At 42.8% G+C, this 17,616-nt stretch overlaps 1 protein-coding gene across 7 annotated transcripts in view; it reads right to left on the bottom strand.

The window, feature by feature from the left end:
• rerea (arginine-glutamic acid dipeptide (RE) repeats a) overlaps positions 1-17,616 on the bottom strand; it is a 146,491-nt gene that overhangs the window by 10,710 nt on the left and 118,165 nt on the right. For 6 of the 7 annotated variants that reach the window (XM_033629295.2, XM_033629296.2, XM_033629294.2 and 3 more), the window contains one exon: positions 8,498-8,578. In XM_033629295.2, coding sequence (XP_033485186.1) covers positions 8,498-8,578 — 81 coding nt within the window. Of the gene's footprint in view, positions 1-8,497; positions 8,579-9,347; positions 9,596-17,616 lie in introns of those variants that run through there. The other variant, XM_078170095.1, reaches the window with a different exon arrangement.

The following is a 17,616-nucleotide window of genomic DNA, read 5'->3' as shown; positions in this document are numbered from 1 at the left end:
AATGGACACATAAAGGTAACTGCAGCTTTAATTTCTTATCTCATGAAATACAAAACAACTTGAGGCTAGCTGGTTTCTTGTTACGCACAGTGAGAAAACACAGGTCAGGGATTGGCCAGTGTTTGCTCCTTTATCGCTTCAACAAGTCGTGTGAGTATCTGACATTAAGGAACTCAATCACCCTTTTTGATTGGCAGAAAAAGCTCCACTCAGTGGGCTTAGGCTTGTTTAATAAGATCTCCCTTCATGTGCCTCTTAGGGGTAATTCATATCTACCAGTGGCTGTAGGACTCCGTCTTATCAGGCAGAGCAGTGCTGGGAACATTTACTGAGGGTGTCTGAGCTCAATGAAACCTTCTCATATTTCAGGGTAAATTAAGGTGCTGCTCCGTGCGATGGCAAAGCCAGCGCTCCAGAGTAAAACTGTCCCAAGCCCCACAGCTTGTGCTGGTTTTTTAAGACCTCAAGACTGCTGCAGATGAGCACATCTGGATACTGGGAACGGTTCCACATGTAGAAGCTTAGCAGAGACAAATCACTAGGACTCCTTTAAAATAGAAAAAGCAGTCAGATAAAGAGGGAAAGATTAACCTCCTACTTGTGGGACATTTTTTTTTAATGTCCATATTTGTGCCCAGAACAGATCAGCTAATGATGATTATATCACCATAACGGCTCTATTGTGCTGCCATGTGTTTGTGCATCTATTTCAGACCGTTAAAGAGAACTTTCTAGTTGTTTCCTGTGCGCCTCCCTCTTCAGCTTGGCCGGCCAGTTGGGAAGGCAGGGCGCAGGTGCTAACTGAGGCAAGGCAGGCGTCCTGATGTGAAATCTAATTGAAATGTGCAGATCAAAAGTGTCGAGTGGTGCCGAGCGCTGGCTTTGCTCTGTGCTTAATGACTGTTCTCAGCAGTGCCTCTCTGCCTCCTCGCTGCAGGCTGACAACTACATGGCCTCAACAACAGCTTGGCAGACACGGGGAAAGGTCACCCTGCCTCTCCATCACTTACACTGTGTCAAGTACCATTACATTAGGCAGGGGCTAATGAAAACATTAACTTGGGCTTTTGAATGGGAATTAACAGGTGCACTGATGAGCTGGTACAGCCGGATGTTAACTGCGAGGGGAAAACAGAAGAAGCAGCCTTAAATTTGGGCAAATTTATTGAGTTCAAACGTGATTGCAGGTTAAAAATCCAAAAGGAAACATTCTCTGTGTCTCTATTTAAAATGCACACTGCAAAAACCTCTTTGTAATGTTTGCTTTATAGTTTACGTTTACAGCTCTTGAATACATATTCTGAATGTGCTGACAAAGGAAAGACTGATGTGGAGTTACATAATGATGTCTGTGAGTGAAGTGCAGTTGAATATGAGCATGGCATTCCTGTGGTTGAGGGAGGCTTTGTGCTGTAAATTAGTGTCAAAGGGAGATTGATAGATTACCTCTCACAGCCTGCCTGCATGTCAAATTTGGTTCCCCTGAAGTCACGTATGTCCGATCTCTCGCACTGACTGCGTACCTTTCTCTATCACAGTCACTTTGTCATGCTGCCATATGCCCACAGCAACACTTTAACTTTCATTTACCTTGTGTTTCTTCCCCATGATTGGGTGTTCAGACGGCAAGTTTGTGTGTAAAGTTGTTAAGTCACGTCATAAAATAAAGACAATGGTAAAACAGACCTCATTCCACGAACCTGCATCTAAAATAGTCCACCAGTACCCACTAAAAATTCATGGAAATACTTGAAATAGAAATCTAGATTGGCCCCGGCCTCCGCACCATAATTTTCCCCCAGTCCACTAAATCACTGCAGAGCAGTACAGAGTGTGCTGCCGCTCCGCAGTACATGAGATAGTGACAACATAAGCTCAGTATTATAAGGCCTTTTAGACTGCTTCCATCTGCAGGAGCTTTCTGGCCAGTGGATTATCCGACAAGGAAAGGGCTTACCCTCCTATCACGACACTCAGGGCTTCCATCCCGGTTATTGCCACTTAAAATGGTCGTCTACATAAAAGTGTGTGTGTGAAATGGATGTGGAGCTCAAGATTATGTACAGCAATGTTGTCTTGAGACTCAACCATCACAGAGAAACAAGTTCATCCATCGTGCAAAGATTTGTACTCTTCTTCTATGGTAATTAACATAAATAAATGTAAAAGTTATCAGTGCTCTTGAGAGTAATAGCTGAAAGCCTGTATATAAGTCCTGTGCTGGCACATTAATACACAGTTTTTATATTTGCTTATATGTTAAAAAACTACTCTAACCTCATCATTTAATTATAATAAGATTTTGTAAATGGCAAGTGCTTTGTTTTGTAACAGAAGTCAACAGGTTTCGTTTCTGAGTCACTGTGCTGTAAACTATCGTCTGTTCCTGTTTGTAAGCTTTAGACAGAATAAGGTTAACCATGAAACCTCTGCAGACTGCAGTTTAATTGCAGGTGGGAGTGCAGGTTGAGGGTGAGTGGGAGTGCAGGCTCCTCCACTGGGCTCGGTGGTCCTGTGTGCGCAGGCAGGGCTGAGGGCGAGGGCTAAACTTGTGTATTTACACCCTCATCCCCTCTCAGGCCCAGGCCTGAACAGATGGTTTCTGTTTTTCCTGGCAGATTTGTGACAGAGCCACAAAAGGCCCCTGCTTTGACATGAAGCCAAACGGTTAAGGCCGTTACTGGCAAGAGCAGGGGAAGGAGGAGAGAACAGGGGAGAGCTGAGGAGGGGGAGGGCCAAGTGTGGAGGAGAGCCGAGAGGGAGGAATAAAGAGCCAGCGGAGGATAACAATGGACAATCAACATCCAGTCCAACCGCAACCTTTCCTAATAAAAAAATCTCTCCGTAAATAACTGCTAAAAACTTTGGGCGGTTTAGCCGCAGCGCGCGGGGAGCATGTGATTTCTGGGTTGTGGTGGCTGATAGTGAGTTGTGTAAACATCCATTAGTGCAGCATGAACCTGTGCTCCTCCTGCTTCCTCCACGGTCTGCAGCCAGAGGAGGGAGGACTGCTTCCTGATTCATTTCGGTGAGGTGAAGGGGGATGTATTTCTCTGAGCTAAATCAAACCAGCGTTTAATTATGTATGTGCTCGACCCCTGGACTTGGTATTCTTCATCGGCCATGACAGGTTGTACCGCGAATCGTTTCAGTGAGTGGCGCTTGACTTCTCTGTCATCTTCATGCCGACTGTAACTGTCGGGGTTACTTGGTAAATGCTTATGCAGGTCAGAAGAGTATTTGTGACGGCTGCAGGACAACTTGACATGTTTATTTATCTTTAGTCTTTTAACAGTGTTTATATTAATGTTTTATCTTTAATCAATGTCATGTTTAAATGATACAGATGACAAAAATTATTCTCTACTACTTCAGGTCACTGGGAACTTGTCACATAATATGCAAAAACATTCCTCCAACATGACAAGGTACCAGGTGAGTTCTGGGTAAGATTAAAATTATTTTCTCCGTCCTCTTTAGACTTTAGATGACTGAATAGTGAAAGGACCTTGGCTGGTGGAGCAGAGTGCATGTGAAAGGCGGTTAAATAGACAGCCATTCCCTGCTGCGCGGCGCCTTTCTGCTGGAGAATGACTGAATAAGCTCTGCTTTCACAGGTCAGGGATGCACATGCTGAAGAATCAGCACTCGTGTTTTTCCCGCTGTAAGCGCTTTTGCCAATGAAAGCAGATTGGATGGCAACAGTGCCTTTTTTGCTGGAGGGTCGATCCTGCGTGTTCTGCTGATAAGCTAGTCCCCAAAAACCACAACATGAAGCTTACCAAAGAACTCAATTACACAGGGAGCTCCGGCTCTCCGAGCTCCATCTATTAGGCTGGGAAAGAAAAAAAAAAAGAGAAAAGATTTTGCCCACACTCTGCTGCGCTAAATTGCCTGTGGTCTGCTAAAAGAACATCAATACGTGCTGGTTGAGCTTCCGTCAGCCGACAGCGATTTCACTGCCTAAACAAGTTATATCATTTACCAAACACGAAAGCTGTTCTGTCACACTACTGACAGCTGCTGCCAACTGGACCAGGCCCCTGTAGTTTGTAGCTGGTTTAATTAGTGTTTGAACCAAAGTATTTATAATCACAGTCATCCCCAAGGTTCTGGCTGCTGAGCTAAGGACACAGCAATGAATTCAATTTGACGTTTGTACAGATTGTACCAGGGCAAACATCTGCTGTGAGGTTGTGTTGAGAACACTGTTCTCCTGTTGGCCATCCTGTAAATGACAGGGCCTGGAGGGGAGGTGGGAGGGGGGTGCAGGGTGCTCTCTTTTCTCCGAGAGAACAAGATGCTGCAAGAGCCGCTGAGCACATCACCTCCTGGTTGATCTAAATGTCGACACAAGCAAGGCAACGTTTTTAAAAATCAGACGTGCAGCTCAGGTCAGCCATATGCCCATACGTCCTTCAAATCACTACACGCTCTTCAGTCACAGTGACTTCTATGTCCTGTACTGCTCCGTCACCTGCCTCTATCAAAAGCTAACAATAAACACAAATCACCAGAGGCTGCTAAATCAAGACACAAGTACTGCTGAGAATTGTGTTTTTTCTCCAAATGACTGCTGCTACCTGCCAAGCTGCTGGACTCAAACTGTTTGCTGTCCGAGGACACTTGTTTGACTTGTGACGTTAAGGCAAACCACAAACACACCGTGGCTTCACCTTTGTTAGCTTTTCTAACACGCTGCCACTGCACCTTTCTGTCTTTTCCACCTCAGCGCCAAAACAAAGCAGGAACCAGCAGCATAAAAATGCCTCTATGAATCAGTTCACTGTTTTTTTTTTTCCTGCCCTGTACGTTTACACAACATGCATCTGATGTTTTGTTGCATAAGTACCTGCTGACTGTATTACTAAAACTGTATTATATTACTACATAAAAAAATATCAATAAACTTGTTTTTACATTATTTATTATGTGAAGTGGTCATGATTTTTACAAAGTATGACTAAAATACAGTTAGTTAACCATGTTGATCCTAATGCTAACTGTGTGCTGATACACTGTGTGAACTTTAATATTTAAACGTGGAGTACAGGGGAGCAGTCCCGAGGGAATAAAAAAACAGGATGCAGGAATGAACCCTTGAGGGAAAACTCGACTGATAAACATTCCCACGTACACACCGAGCTTTTGTTCTGTGCTTATAAAGTGTTCTCCATTGCTTCACTTCAGTTTATGAGATTATGGTTGTTCTGTTTTATCGTGAAACATTTTTATGGTCTATAAATACATAAATACAATGATATAACAATTAGGACAATAAACTACTTGTATTTTTATGCAATTTATAATCTCTCTCGTATTACACTAAGACAGAATCTGTACTAAATACAGTTGATTTTGCAGTTATTTTATTTAGCGATGCAAACTGAAAATAGCCTTGTCCTTAAAATAATAAAATTCCAGTCACGTTCCTATTTGTGAATTAACCTTAACATTTAATTTGCAAGTTAACTGCAGTACCTTTTTCCACCAGTGAAATAGTTTGGGCTTGGCCCTTTAGAATAAGTCAAAACTTCCATATTTGAGCTAATTTTCAGCTGTCAATTTCTCTGTTTAGCTGCACAGCAAACAGCAGTAGCTGATACAAATCTGTTGAGCAAATACTGTGTGTTGATCTCCCCCTAAAACCACATTTTTATGAAAACCCCTCCAGTGAAAATATCAGCAGCAGAGTTATCTGTGATCTGCCATTTCAGCATATTTAGTTGTTTAAACACTGGGAGCAGAAAGCTCGTGTTCCATGACGTCCTCTCTGGAGTGGAGGAAATGGTGGCAGCAAAAGCTCGCTGCAGACGGTCAGACGACACACCCACTTCCCCCTCCGGGCCTTTATGTGACTTTATATAAAGCATTCCTGAGTCCTAGTTAGGCCTGGTGTGTTTACACAGCGCTGGGTGCTTACCCTTGGCACTGGGTGTTTCGAGCCTCGCTGGCACTTCAGGGGCAGAGCAGCTAATAGGGGCTAGCGGGAGGAACAGTGAGGGGCAGACACACTGTACTGGACCTCTGGGTATCAGCCTGAGGGTTTTATGCTCCGCACTCCGGCTCAGCAACAGTGGTCCGGCCAGGACTTAGGGCAGAGGCACCCTCATTTCTGCAACATGCTTCTTTTTTTGATGGCGTTGCATGCAAGTGGAATGACAGAAATTCGTGCCTGTGACTGGAGATAATGGATAGGACCTAAAATATCTTGTTGTGCTCATGTTCCAGATTTGTAAATGAGCAGGTAGAAAATAAATGGCACTTTCCTCGGGGTATTGACTGGCACACGCTCAAATCAGTCTTACAGCACAAAAGCAAGTTCAATTATAAGCAGAGAGTTTGTTTTTTTTTCCTGTGCAACAACCCAGGCTTTTAAGCATCTATATTGAGCTTACGCCCCACTTTGCCCCTTCTCCTCCGGTCACTGCTACCCTCCCCGTGTTCTCCCAGTCATTTTCTCCTTTTTTCATATGTTTAAAGGGCAGTTTATTTTCCATTTGTAGGGGGAAAATTAATCTCTCTCTGCTCTGTGGTGGTGGCAGGCCTAGATCCTGGAGGAGGTCTATTACCTCTCCTGCCAAGTAGACTCCCCCTCCAGGTTGAATTACATTAATACCTCCTTTATAGCCAATCAACTGGACTAGTCGTATATTTCAAAACCAGTAAAAATAATTGAAGAAACCTCTGTGAGGAAACTGTGTTCATACACTTTAATCTCTTATTCAAGAGGTTCAAATTGGTTTTGAGGAATAAAAAATGGAGCACAAAGAAGGCGACACTAAAGAGCTCGAGTAAAAAATATTACATGATCTGTAGGGGGTGTTTGAGAAGCACGGCTGACATAACCTCAGCTTGCAGCAGACAAGGAAATGAAGTGGCGAGAAGAAGTTATGACAAACACCTTTGATTTTCCTTTGATGTCTGTGTCAGCACAGTATCGGCACACTTCCAGCAGGAGCGGCCTCACAGAAACAGCAAGGTCTGCAATGCTTTATGAATCAAAATGCATATCTGAGAATAATTTAGCAGCTAAGTCAAAGGTGTGAAGGCTCTTTGAAGCAACATGTAAATGTACAGCATGTTCCCTTTATTGCCAGTTATAACCCAGATAAAAATCCAGCACTTTTCACTCCTTGTGCAGATATAATGAGACAAAGATTATAGTAAAATGTTGTGGGTCAGCTTAAAGAGGAACAACACAAAGCCTGTGTGGTTGCTTTGTTTTGTTTTGGTATAATGATCACATTTAATAAGCTTAACTGTTGTTTATCATTGTTAGTCCTGGATTTGACCTATTTGTGCCATGAAACAAGTCGAACAGTTGTTAACACATTGATGCGTGCACACACTCACACATACAGGGGAGGGAAACTCTGACATGCTTCTGCCTGTGTACATTAACAAATAATTACAGCAGTTCCTTTAAGTTTGGCAGATGTTAAGTCACTTTGCCTCCTTTAATCAAAAGTCAACAAATTTTAAAAGTACCAAGAAAAAAAAGTTTAAATTCCAATTTCTACTTTCACTTTCAGTACTTTCAATAGATTGACTCACATTAAAATAGCAACAAAATCTAAGTTACTTAAATTTTCTGGTGCTGTTAAAGTTTTGTTGCCTTCAGTGATGTTACCAGACAAAAGGAACCTGTATTTACAGCTATGATCAGTTGGGATAGCAACACTGATTTTTCATCTTTATCTGTAACTCTCAATTTCTGTATGTGGATACCTCTAATTTATATGATAAAAAAATAACTGATTGGGCATCTAAAGGAAAAGCATGTGTCTTCTGTCGCTATAATTCAACTTCAATTTGCAACTTTGAGACAACAAATAAAACTGTTTCCTTTAAAAGCACAATTATTAGAGATTCTGTGTTTGCTGTTGTTCGCATAAAAGGCTCCCATCGTAACTTGCCTTTTAATCCTGGTGGAAGCCATTATGCTGCACTTTAGAGCCGACTACTCTAAAAGTTGGTGGAAATGCAAAAACAAAAAAATCTCGAGTGCCGCTATAACACTTTAGTGAAAACACGAGATGAAGCAGGCTGCTCTTCAGACCTGAGATGTGCTACAAACACGGTGGCTCACATCACATCTGCACAACTTGTTTACTACTTGCTAACAGAGAGCGCTAATTAATGTTCAGCATGTCTCTCATAAGGTTTCAGTGGTCGTCTGTAAAGCACATTTAGCCTTTTCTCTTCTCAGGTAAAACCATATTTTTGTTTGTTTTCAGACAGCCTGAAGGGAGATCTGGCAATGCTGCAGTACAGTTGTTGGCAGGAGGCAGCACTTACTTCTTATCAATAAGGCCTCTGGTTTAAAAAACAGCCATGCTCAAAATATCACACTAAAAATGTTTTACTGCTCACGCTTTCCATTAGTTACGAGCAAACCACATGTACCTCGTTTTATATGTGCCAGTGCTATAAAACAAATGACACACACACACTGAAAAAGTTCAACAGTATGGAGGGAATTAAACCGTCTTACCGTTTCTTTGTTGGGCAGCAGCTCTTTCCGGATCCTGAAGAAGTTTTTGCCGAACTGTCTCAACCCTTTAATGAAGCGCTTCTGCAATTTTTCACAGAGGAAGAGAGAGAGAGAAAAAAAGAGACTAGTTAGTATCTGTGAAGTCAGCTAAGCTGCAACCGCATAAAGTTACAGGCTAACACCAAGACAAAAAACACTGTTTTCATTTTGCTAGTCTGCGGTCGGGGAGGTTTGATGTGTATCTAGAAATCTCTGTCGCCGTTTAAACTCCGGAGAAAACACAGCCATGTCAGGGCAAAACGAGAGAGGAAATGACAAGTAAGGCAGGGAGAGACACTGAGCTGAGCTTGTATTTTCATGTGGAGAGAAAATACAGTTTAAAAAAAAAATATATATATATATATAAAAACATACCTGACAGTAAACATGTTGAATGTGTTAGTGAAAAGTTTAAAGCCTAAACTTGAGAGTTGAGAAGCAGGAAAGTGCCTCACTGTGTATGGTGGACTGTTTCTATTATTGTCTGTACATTTTGGCAATTTTAACAGCAAAGAAAACATGTCAAAATTTAAAATCCACAAATACACCCTCACATGAGTGAAGAAAAATGAACGGCATGATGACAAAAATTGCTACTTCATAACATCAGGTTGAATCTGACGTTAAAAATCAACGTGAACATACCACCTCACCTCAGCGAGCACAAAAACAACATCAGAAATGAACAAATACCCAAACGCTGAAAAACCTAAATGTATTTCTTCTCCTTTAAGAGCCACAGACCGCGAGCCATAAAAAGCGGAGGCTGAAAACATTCATAACCAGCGAAGCAGACAACCAACAGATTTACTTTCTTGTTCCAGAGGCGAGCCCCGTTCCTCAGTGATCTCAGCCAACCGTTTCCACCAAGTAACTCCAGCGAAAAGCAGAGAAAAGTCCTCAGGGAGCACGGCACAAATCTCTACGTCCAGCCACAGGTAAAGGAAAAATTAGGGGGCAAATCCACAATGTCTCCGATGGTACATTGCTTTTTTTTCCTGTTTTTTTTTACAAGCAAGAAATAGCTTGTCACTCTCTGCTCTTCCACTACAAAGGGGAAGGCTTTACATGTGATCTTTCTGCAAGAGAGCCTCTGGTTCGCAGCAGGCTGGAAAACCTGGAGTGGAGTCCTGTGCTTCATGTTAGTGTCAGGCACGGTGCTCATTTCAGCCTGTTCTCCATCCTCTGACACTGCATGAGCAGGTTTCATGCCTCTACACCCACACAGGAAAAGCCAGGCCGCTGTTTGTTGTTAAAACTACAGCGAAACTGCCCTCTTGATTGAAAGAGAAACTACAGCAGTCCTTTAAATGCATTCAGAGCTTTGGGGTGAGCACGCACACAGAGGCACAAACTCAACTAGCTGGCAGCCTGAGAGGGGAGGCAGCTCTCGGACATGGTGGAAGGAGACAAGGGAGGAGGAAAACCAGACATGGAGTCTCTCCTGAGTGTCAGGAGTTCATTTTCCATGCCATGTACAGTGCGTTATGTAACCACAGATTGTTTACATACCCAGATTTTGGTGGGGAACAAAGGCCAAATTTACAGAAGTCGAACAGCCAGCTGCAAAACACAACTGTCTCTTAAGAGGGAAAATTACAGGCGAGAAAGAGAGACCTATCTCAACAACAGGAATGAATGACTGTATTCATCTCCATTACGCAAACAAACTCAGCAGTCTCAAGTTTTGGAGTTTAACAGTGTAATTGTGAGGAACAAAATAAAGAAGTCTGAGTGAAACTAGACTAAATAATCAAACACAAGTGACCTGATCAAACACTACAGCTAAAAGAGCTGACGGCCGCACCAAATAAAAAAAAGGCCCGTTCTCATCAGTGACATGAGACAGCAGTTAATTTGCATTAATCAGACCGAAGGTGTAGCGGTTGATTAGCCAGTAGATGGAGCCGTCTCCAACACAAGCGCTCCCCGACATCCGGCACCCGTCTCCAAGCACTCGAGGGGTTAAGAGCAGATTACCATTTGGACTGTCAGTCAAAGTTTCACAGAGCTACACATGACCAGGGGAACGCCACTGTAGAGATTCAGGGGATCAGTGTTACAGGACTTGTTTGACAGGTGATGACAAAACTAGGTAAACATTTACTTGAACTAGTAGCTTCAAAATTGTTTGCAGAATTTCAAGAAGATGCAACAATATTTGAACAGTCCTGAAGTAGTTAGCTCTGAGGATGAGTTAGGGTATATCAAATAAAATAAAAAATAAAAATAATAAAGCAATTATTTGTCCAAAGCAAAAGAGGAAAAAAGTGCCTCTACACTCAGCTTCACGCTCCACCTGACAGAAGTGTCACAAAGCAGCAGGTGCAAGAAGCAAAGAAAGTGCAGAAAAAGACAATTTATTTATTTCTTTTAGAAAGAGCTGGAGAGGGACTGAGAGTAAGAGAGGGCATAAAAGGTGAGTAAGTATTCTCAGAAGAGGTGGGTCTTCTATTTTTTAAGACAGACCGGGATTCTGCTGACCGAGTTGAGTTTGGTATTTCACCACCGAGGGACCACACAGGAGAAGAGTTTGTAGTGAGATTTCCTGCCTCGCACTGACGGCAGGACTAGTCAATAATTAGACCTGCCCATGCAGCCTGTGTCTGTCCTAATTATGTCACCTTAATTATGTTCCCCAACTGTACTATTTACACAGTCTGCTCGTCCGTCTCCATAGAGGAGCTGTGTGCATGCTCCCTCTCTGCCCCCCCCCCCCTCCCTTCCGTTTTCTTTCTCTCGCTGGCTCCCTCCTCCCCTCTCTACACGTCGGCTCCAGTTTAAGGCTCCATTTCAGCTGCCTGGGCTCACTGCTCTCCAGCCCAGCTAATAAATCATCCGCCAATCTGCTCCCTGAATCGCTCTGCCCCTGCTCCGATTGCTCCAGCCCTCCGTTGCTAGGCAACACAGCGGCGGAGGAGGGGCTGAGAGGGCCAGAGTGAGCAAGCCAGAGAGAGTGAGAGAGAGCCGAGGAGGAGGAGGAGGAGGAGGAGGAGGGGGGGGGCTGGGTGGAAGCGCTACCAAATGGCCATCCGCTGTGCAGAAACAACAGGCTTCTCTCTCTCCGAGTGTGTTCCAGAGAGCTGGCGCTTTTCACCCACCCCAAGTTTCCCCTCGGAGACTAACAGAGCACTATTGTGCGGCTAGAGAGAAGACATATAAAAGGAGGAGGAGAACGAAAAAAAAAAAAAAAGATTCAATAGGCCATTGTTGTGCGTGCGCACTTCCTGCTTGAGAGTTGATTGTTGGGAGTTGTAAAACTGGTTAAGATAATGCAGACATATGCACACAGATAATATCATGACGACCGACGGGGCGCAGGCTCGCACATGGAACATAACTCCTGCTAAATGTCACTGCATGAAAACACTGACGCAAGACCGTCCAACAGCAAACAAAGCCACTTTGACGCAATATGGAGTCATTATACTTGACTTGTTGTTAAAAGCTGACCTTTCAGAGCCTGCAGTGTATAAACCCAGAGGGCTGAGCACAATCAAACAGCTAGCCAAAACCAAAGGGAAAACACACTGCTGTCTGTTATGAAATATCAGCTAGTAATAAGATTGGCCACGGTGTGCAGAGAGGAAATCACAACATGCTTGAAGAAGAGCGGGGGAGACCGCACTGACAGACATTGATCACCCACATCCTCTTTGTTCAAACATTATACATAAATACAGAAATCTATGTTTAGAACAGTGTATGCAGATCTTAAAGGAGATATACCCTTTGATTAGAAACTCTTGTTAAAACCTGAACCTCCTTTTACAGACAAAAAGTCATGTATTTGTATTTACCCAATAACAAACATGGACATGTTCTGCCAACTTTTAGCAGGCAAAGTAACGTCCTTCGCTTCCTTTCGCTTGTACTGACACAAAAGGTGACAGGAAATTCCAGCACACACCCATCCTGCCTGCTATTTAGTTACTAAACAACCCTAAAAAGCATTGCTGGCACAGAACCATAAGGGTGATAAAATGTACTGTTGACACTAAATCTTTGTTTAGCAGGCAGGGCTCCCTCTGCAGACGAGAAGCACTGGAGCAAAGCTGCTCATCTAACTTTAAAATAATCTACAGCCTGCAGCAGGGGATGCAGGGCGGCGTGTTGTGTTTTATCCGCCTGTGGTGTTTTTGGTTGGGCAGTGTGTCTCAGGTCTGTAGGCCTGTGTTCAACCACTGGGGGGCCGCTACTCTCTCCTCTCCCTCGCCTCCCCTCCCCTCCCACCTCAGTGCTGTCGGCAGCCTGCTCCAGTCATCCATCAACTGAAGACGCAGCCGGAGATAAGCCGCGGCACGGCGCAGCTGGCTGAGGAATAGACCTGCCGCCCCGCAGCAGTCATAGATCAGCCACTCTGTCTCTGACATGGCGACACGCAGCACGACTGCTGCTGCCGCTGCTTCTGATTGTTTATGTGGCACCTCCTGTTGGCCGATGCATTATTAGCACCACTTATTTACAATCAGGACAGACAGCAGCTTCACGTGAAGAGACATTTTAATTACATCAAGTTAATGAGTGCAAGACTCCTCTGATGACCTTTAATATGTCTGCAGGCAGGGCAGGTAGAGGTGACGTACTACTGACCATACTTTGGATTTTATTGACAAACAGTGAATGTAAATAAACATTTCTTTTGAATAAAATCAATTTGATTTTGAGATATCAAGAGGCAGATTCTAACTTAAGTTCAGTAAGGGATGCATCTGAGGCTAGGCGAGAATTTAAAATGTGTGTGAGATACTAGATATAATGTATTTGCTGAGTAAATATAAAGGTTATATTCAAATACAAGTATTCTTCTAAAAAAGAATTCTTTTATTACAGTTTATCAACTTACTATATTGTGTAACATTTATTTATTCCTATTTTCGACTGACTATTACTCTATTACTTTGAAGAGATGGATGTGGGAGGGCTGTAACATGGGGGAAACTGTAATCTTAAAAAACTTTCTGTCATTCGGGTTTATCAATAATTCAATATTCAATAATGATCGTCTGCATAGTGGAAACAGAGGCAAATGATGAGGCTTCTAACCACATCCATATATAATACTGTAACATATTTCACAAGTATAGAACAAACCACGAATTACTGATTTATATTTTCATAAAATATACTTAACAATACTTGATTACTGCCGATTCTGAGCCATGATTGTCTGCACACAGCTCTCAACATGGAGGTGGCTGACCCGGCGGCTAGCAGCTAACAGTGGTAATAGCGCAAACAGTGCTACAGAGACGATACCATTCCACCACCATAGGTTGGGACTAGGGCTGCAGCTATCCATTCTTTTAGTAATCGAGTATTCTATCAATTATTCTGGTGATGTGTGACTAACAAAACAACATGAATAGAGCTAAGGCTTAAACAAATTGACTACAACATTTTATTTTCAGTGTGTTGCTATTTTCGATAACAAAACTTGGCGTATACGCATGATACATTGCCAGGTAACGCTAACCACCGCATTGATTTCTGCTATTGATCAGCCATTATAAAGCCATAATACATGCACATTCTTTACATACATTATGAATCTCAGCTAGCAATCATTGATTAAGGTTAAATGCAATTAAACGTGACGCTGACATTACTTTGTTGTGTCGGGTCCGCACGGCGAACTCAATGCATACAGTGGATGTTTTCTACTTAGATGCTGTAGCATTGACGATGTGCTATTGTGGTATGCTAAGTCCGTTTTGCAATACACACTGAGATTATTACACATTAACACACACAGAGGTGGTGTGACTATTCTCTGCCCAGGACATCACTACTCCACTTTATCTTTACATAGCAAATACTGGATTGTTACTACATTAATGTTCTGAATGGTTCATACAGCAGCTTTAAAGAATCCACTATCTTTGATTCACAACTTTATTCCATGACATGGAATGTGCGCATGGAAGTATTTTAATGTAACACAAGTTTCAGCAGTTGCCCAGAAAGTATCAACAGAGGCCAGCTGCAGCACGAGAGTCACCTTAAACTCTTCATTTATAATCTGTAACAAGATTTTTCTTTCTTTTTTTTCTTTTTTTTTTCTTTTTTTTAAAGATTTTTTTTGGGGCATTTTTAGCCTTTAATAGATAGGACAGAGAAGTGTGAAAGGGGGAGAGAGAGAGGGAGAGACATGCAGCAAAGGGCCACAAGCTGGAGTTGAACCCGGGCCGCTGCAGCAACAGCCTTGTACATGGGGCGCCTGCTCTACCACCAAGCCACCGACGCCCTGAGTAACAAGATTTTTCTGATCTAAAAAGCAGAAGTTGTTCCGACTGCTGATGATTGGCGAACTGTGGTTTCATGGTGTTAACAAGTGGTTACTGAGACAGAAGAACGACTCAGTGTTGTAACATTATTGCTATTTCGTAATAAGGTATCAGACAAGAAACATTTATGGGCAACAAAAGAAACAACCTGTATGCCTTTCACTTAAAGTTCTTTTTGTTCCTGTTTTAAAAGAGTTTATTTTTGCCGTCGAGACTATTGCACAATCAAAAGGATGGGAAGAGAGTTCTGTGTGGGCAGTGAGCATTGATTTGGCTTCTGATAAAACACACATAGAGAAGAGTGTGGTGGGATTGCCTCTCTCTGTTAGACTTTAGAAGACTATTCCACGTCAGACTGTCTGCCATAATAACAGATTACATTTTCTCTTTTCTTGGTGGCTAAATCAACCACTGCTCTACCCTCAACGGCTCGCTGACTGCACAACAGCAACAATACTGCACAGTAGATGTTTCTGGTGAAATGTTTATAGTTTTATATTTAATTTATTTGAAAACAATTGAGATTTTTCTAGGGTGTAATCTATAGTTATCACCCTACTGATGCATGAAACTAGTTTGAGCAGGGCTCACATCAAGGTGATGGATTTTCCATTTCTGAAAGTTGTACTAATAATCTCACAGTGAAAGATGGTTCAGGGGTTGACTGCAACACATCTTACTGAAGTGAAATTATTTTCTCTGCCTGCGACAAGACAATAAAAATGAAAAAAACACCCCCCTTCGCAACACTGTCACTTCCTCGGCTGCGGTAATGAAATGGCTTACAAATGATGGCAGTGGTCTTGTCTTTCTGCGGGAGGTGTGTGGGGAGAAATTATAAATATTTTTCTAGCATTTGGGAGTTGAGATGAGGTTTGGAATTATTTGCTATGTGGCAGCAGCTGCAGACAGAGAGAGGAGAGGTGGGGTGGGGGGGCAAGAGGAGTCAGAGGGGGAAGGGGAGGGTGACAAGTGACCCTGCAGACAGGCTGATTCTGTCATTTCAGCGGCCCCCGCTGTCACTTTTATTCACATCTCTAAAAGAATGCAGGGGTGGGGTGAAAAAAGAGCAGGCAGGAATAACGAAGCTACTCCTGGAGGGGATGAGAGGGAAGAGGAGCAAAAGGAGAGGCAGAGGCAAGGGGTGATAAATAAATGAAGAGCAACAGGGCTGCTTTCTGAGTGTGTCAAGGTTGGAGCTGCATTTACACCTGTCCCTCAAGGCTGCAGGGCTGAAAAGGCACAACTGGTGATCAGATCACTGGGAGCTGTGTCCTTGGCCGGCCAGAGTCAAGCTGCTGCTTCTCCCGGCTGCGGACGCTGTGGGGCAGGTGGAGCACTAACGGCCTACTGAGTGCCTCCACCCGCAGACACAAAACACACCCGCCACTGAACACGGCTAATACAGTGTACTGGACTTCCTGACAGCTCCTCCACTTCAGTTACATAATGCTGTCTGAACATGATGAAACTCCTCTGTAAAAGTGTGGAGGGAGTTGCCTCGACCCAGGTTACAGAATTAATTAAATGGCCTAAAGATTCTGGGCTGAGCAATAATTCAATGTCATTGTCTTTTGGTGGAATTTATTGGAATAAAATGATCATAGCGTATTAACTTTTACAAAATTATTCTGACCACATTTCAAGCAAAAATTGTTTCTTAGTTATGAAGGGTTTTGTTTTGCATATATTAAGAGGTCATTACATTTAACATAAACTGGATGACTTATGTACCTTGTATACATTTGCTGTATCGTGATAATAGGGTTGGACGATTAATCACATTTTTTTCTCCAATTATGATTTGGGATTTCAAGGATTATAAAAACAAGATAATCGAGACGAAAAAAATTAACTGTGTTGCATTCTGTCTCACAATGATGCTCTCTTTTAGTCCAGCAAACCCCTTTCATTTATTCCTTTACAGCTGCTCACTATCACCCTTCCCTAAAAGCCCCAGCCGACTCCCAGCCAGGTTATGACAGGTTTAGTTCACACCGATCCAGTTTTTCAGGTGAGTTAAATTTAAAGTTCAAGAAAATCCACTGTTAAAAAGTTGAATAAATGCCATTTCCAAAGTCAACGAGTAATCCTATTCTGTACCATCATTTATCACTGACTCCTCACTCCTCTTACGTGACTGATGCAAGTTCTCCAGAAATCACCTCGGCTAACAACAAAATAACCTTACCTAATCTGTTGCAGGCCACATTCTGGCCTTCACTGATGCTAAAAAAGCCCCTGACAAATCTGGTCTCATTTTGAACCAGAGCATCTGCAGGTTAATGCTATGCCTGATATGTTATGATCCACTAAAGGCATGATACGAGATATAAAAAACACTATGTTTGTTATTTTCACTGCCATCTTGTCTGTAAGGGAGCCGGGAGGGACGATTCCATTGGGCGCAGCTGCCCTGCATTTGGGCTGCTGTGGCTGCAACCCGTTTTTATTCGTCTGCCATTTCAAAAGCAAAGGGTTTTGCCTGCCTGACTGTGTCGACTTGCAGATTTTGTTATCCAAGTCATTGACACTGACCCTTGTGCTTCCACTACAATTAAGTAGGCAGTTAAATAGTTTCTTTTTTGCCTGTTTGGGGCAAGGCAAGTTTACTTAAACAGCTTATTTCAGAGACAAAGGTAATTCAAGGCAATTAATTGTGTGTATTGTTATTTCCTATTTTACTGTGCTGTATGAATGACATGCATCAAAGACTTGTGGCTGTTTTAGTTATTGAAAACACATTAATCCTCATAATTATATCATATCTTCTGAAACAAGCTGCAGCGCATC

This window comes from Epinephelus lanceolatus, chromosome 8, assembly GCF_041903045.1.
Source record: "Epinephelus lanceolatus isolate andai-2023 chromosome 8, ASM4190304v1, whole genome shotgun sequence".
Taxonomy (NCBI): Eukaryota; Metazoa; Chordata; class Actinopteri; order Perciformes; family Serranidae; genus Epinephelus; species Epinephelus lanceolatus.
The sequence above is the reverse complement of the archived record's forward strand: the minus strand, read 5'-3'. Positions and strand labels throughout refer to the sequence as shown.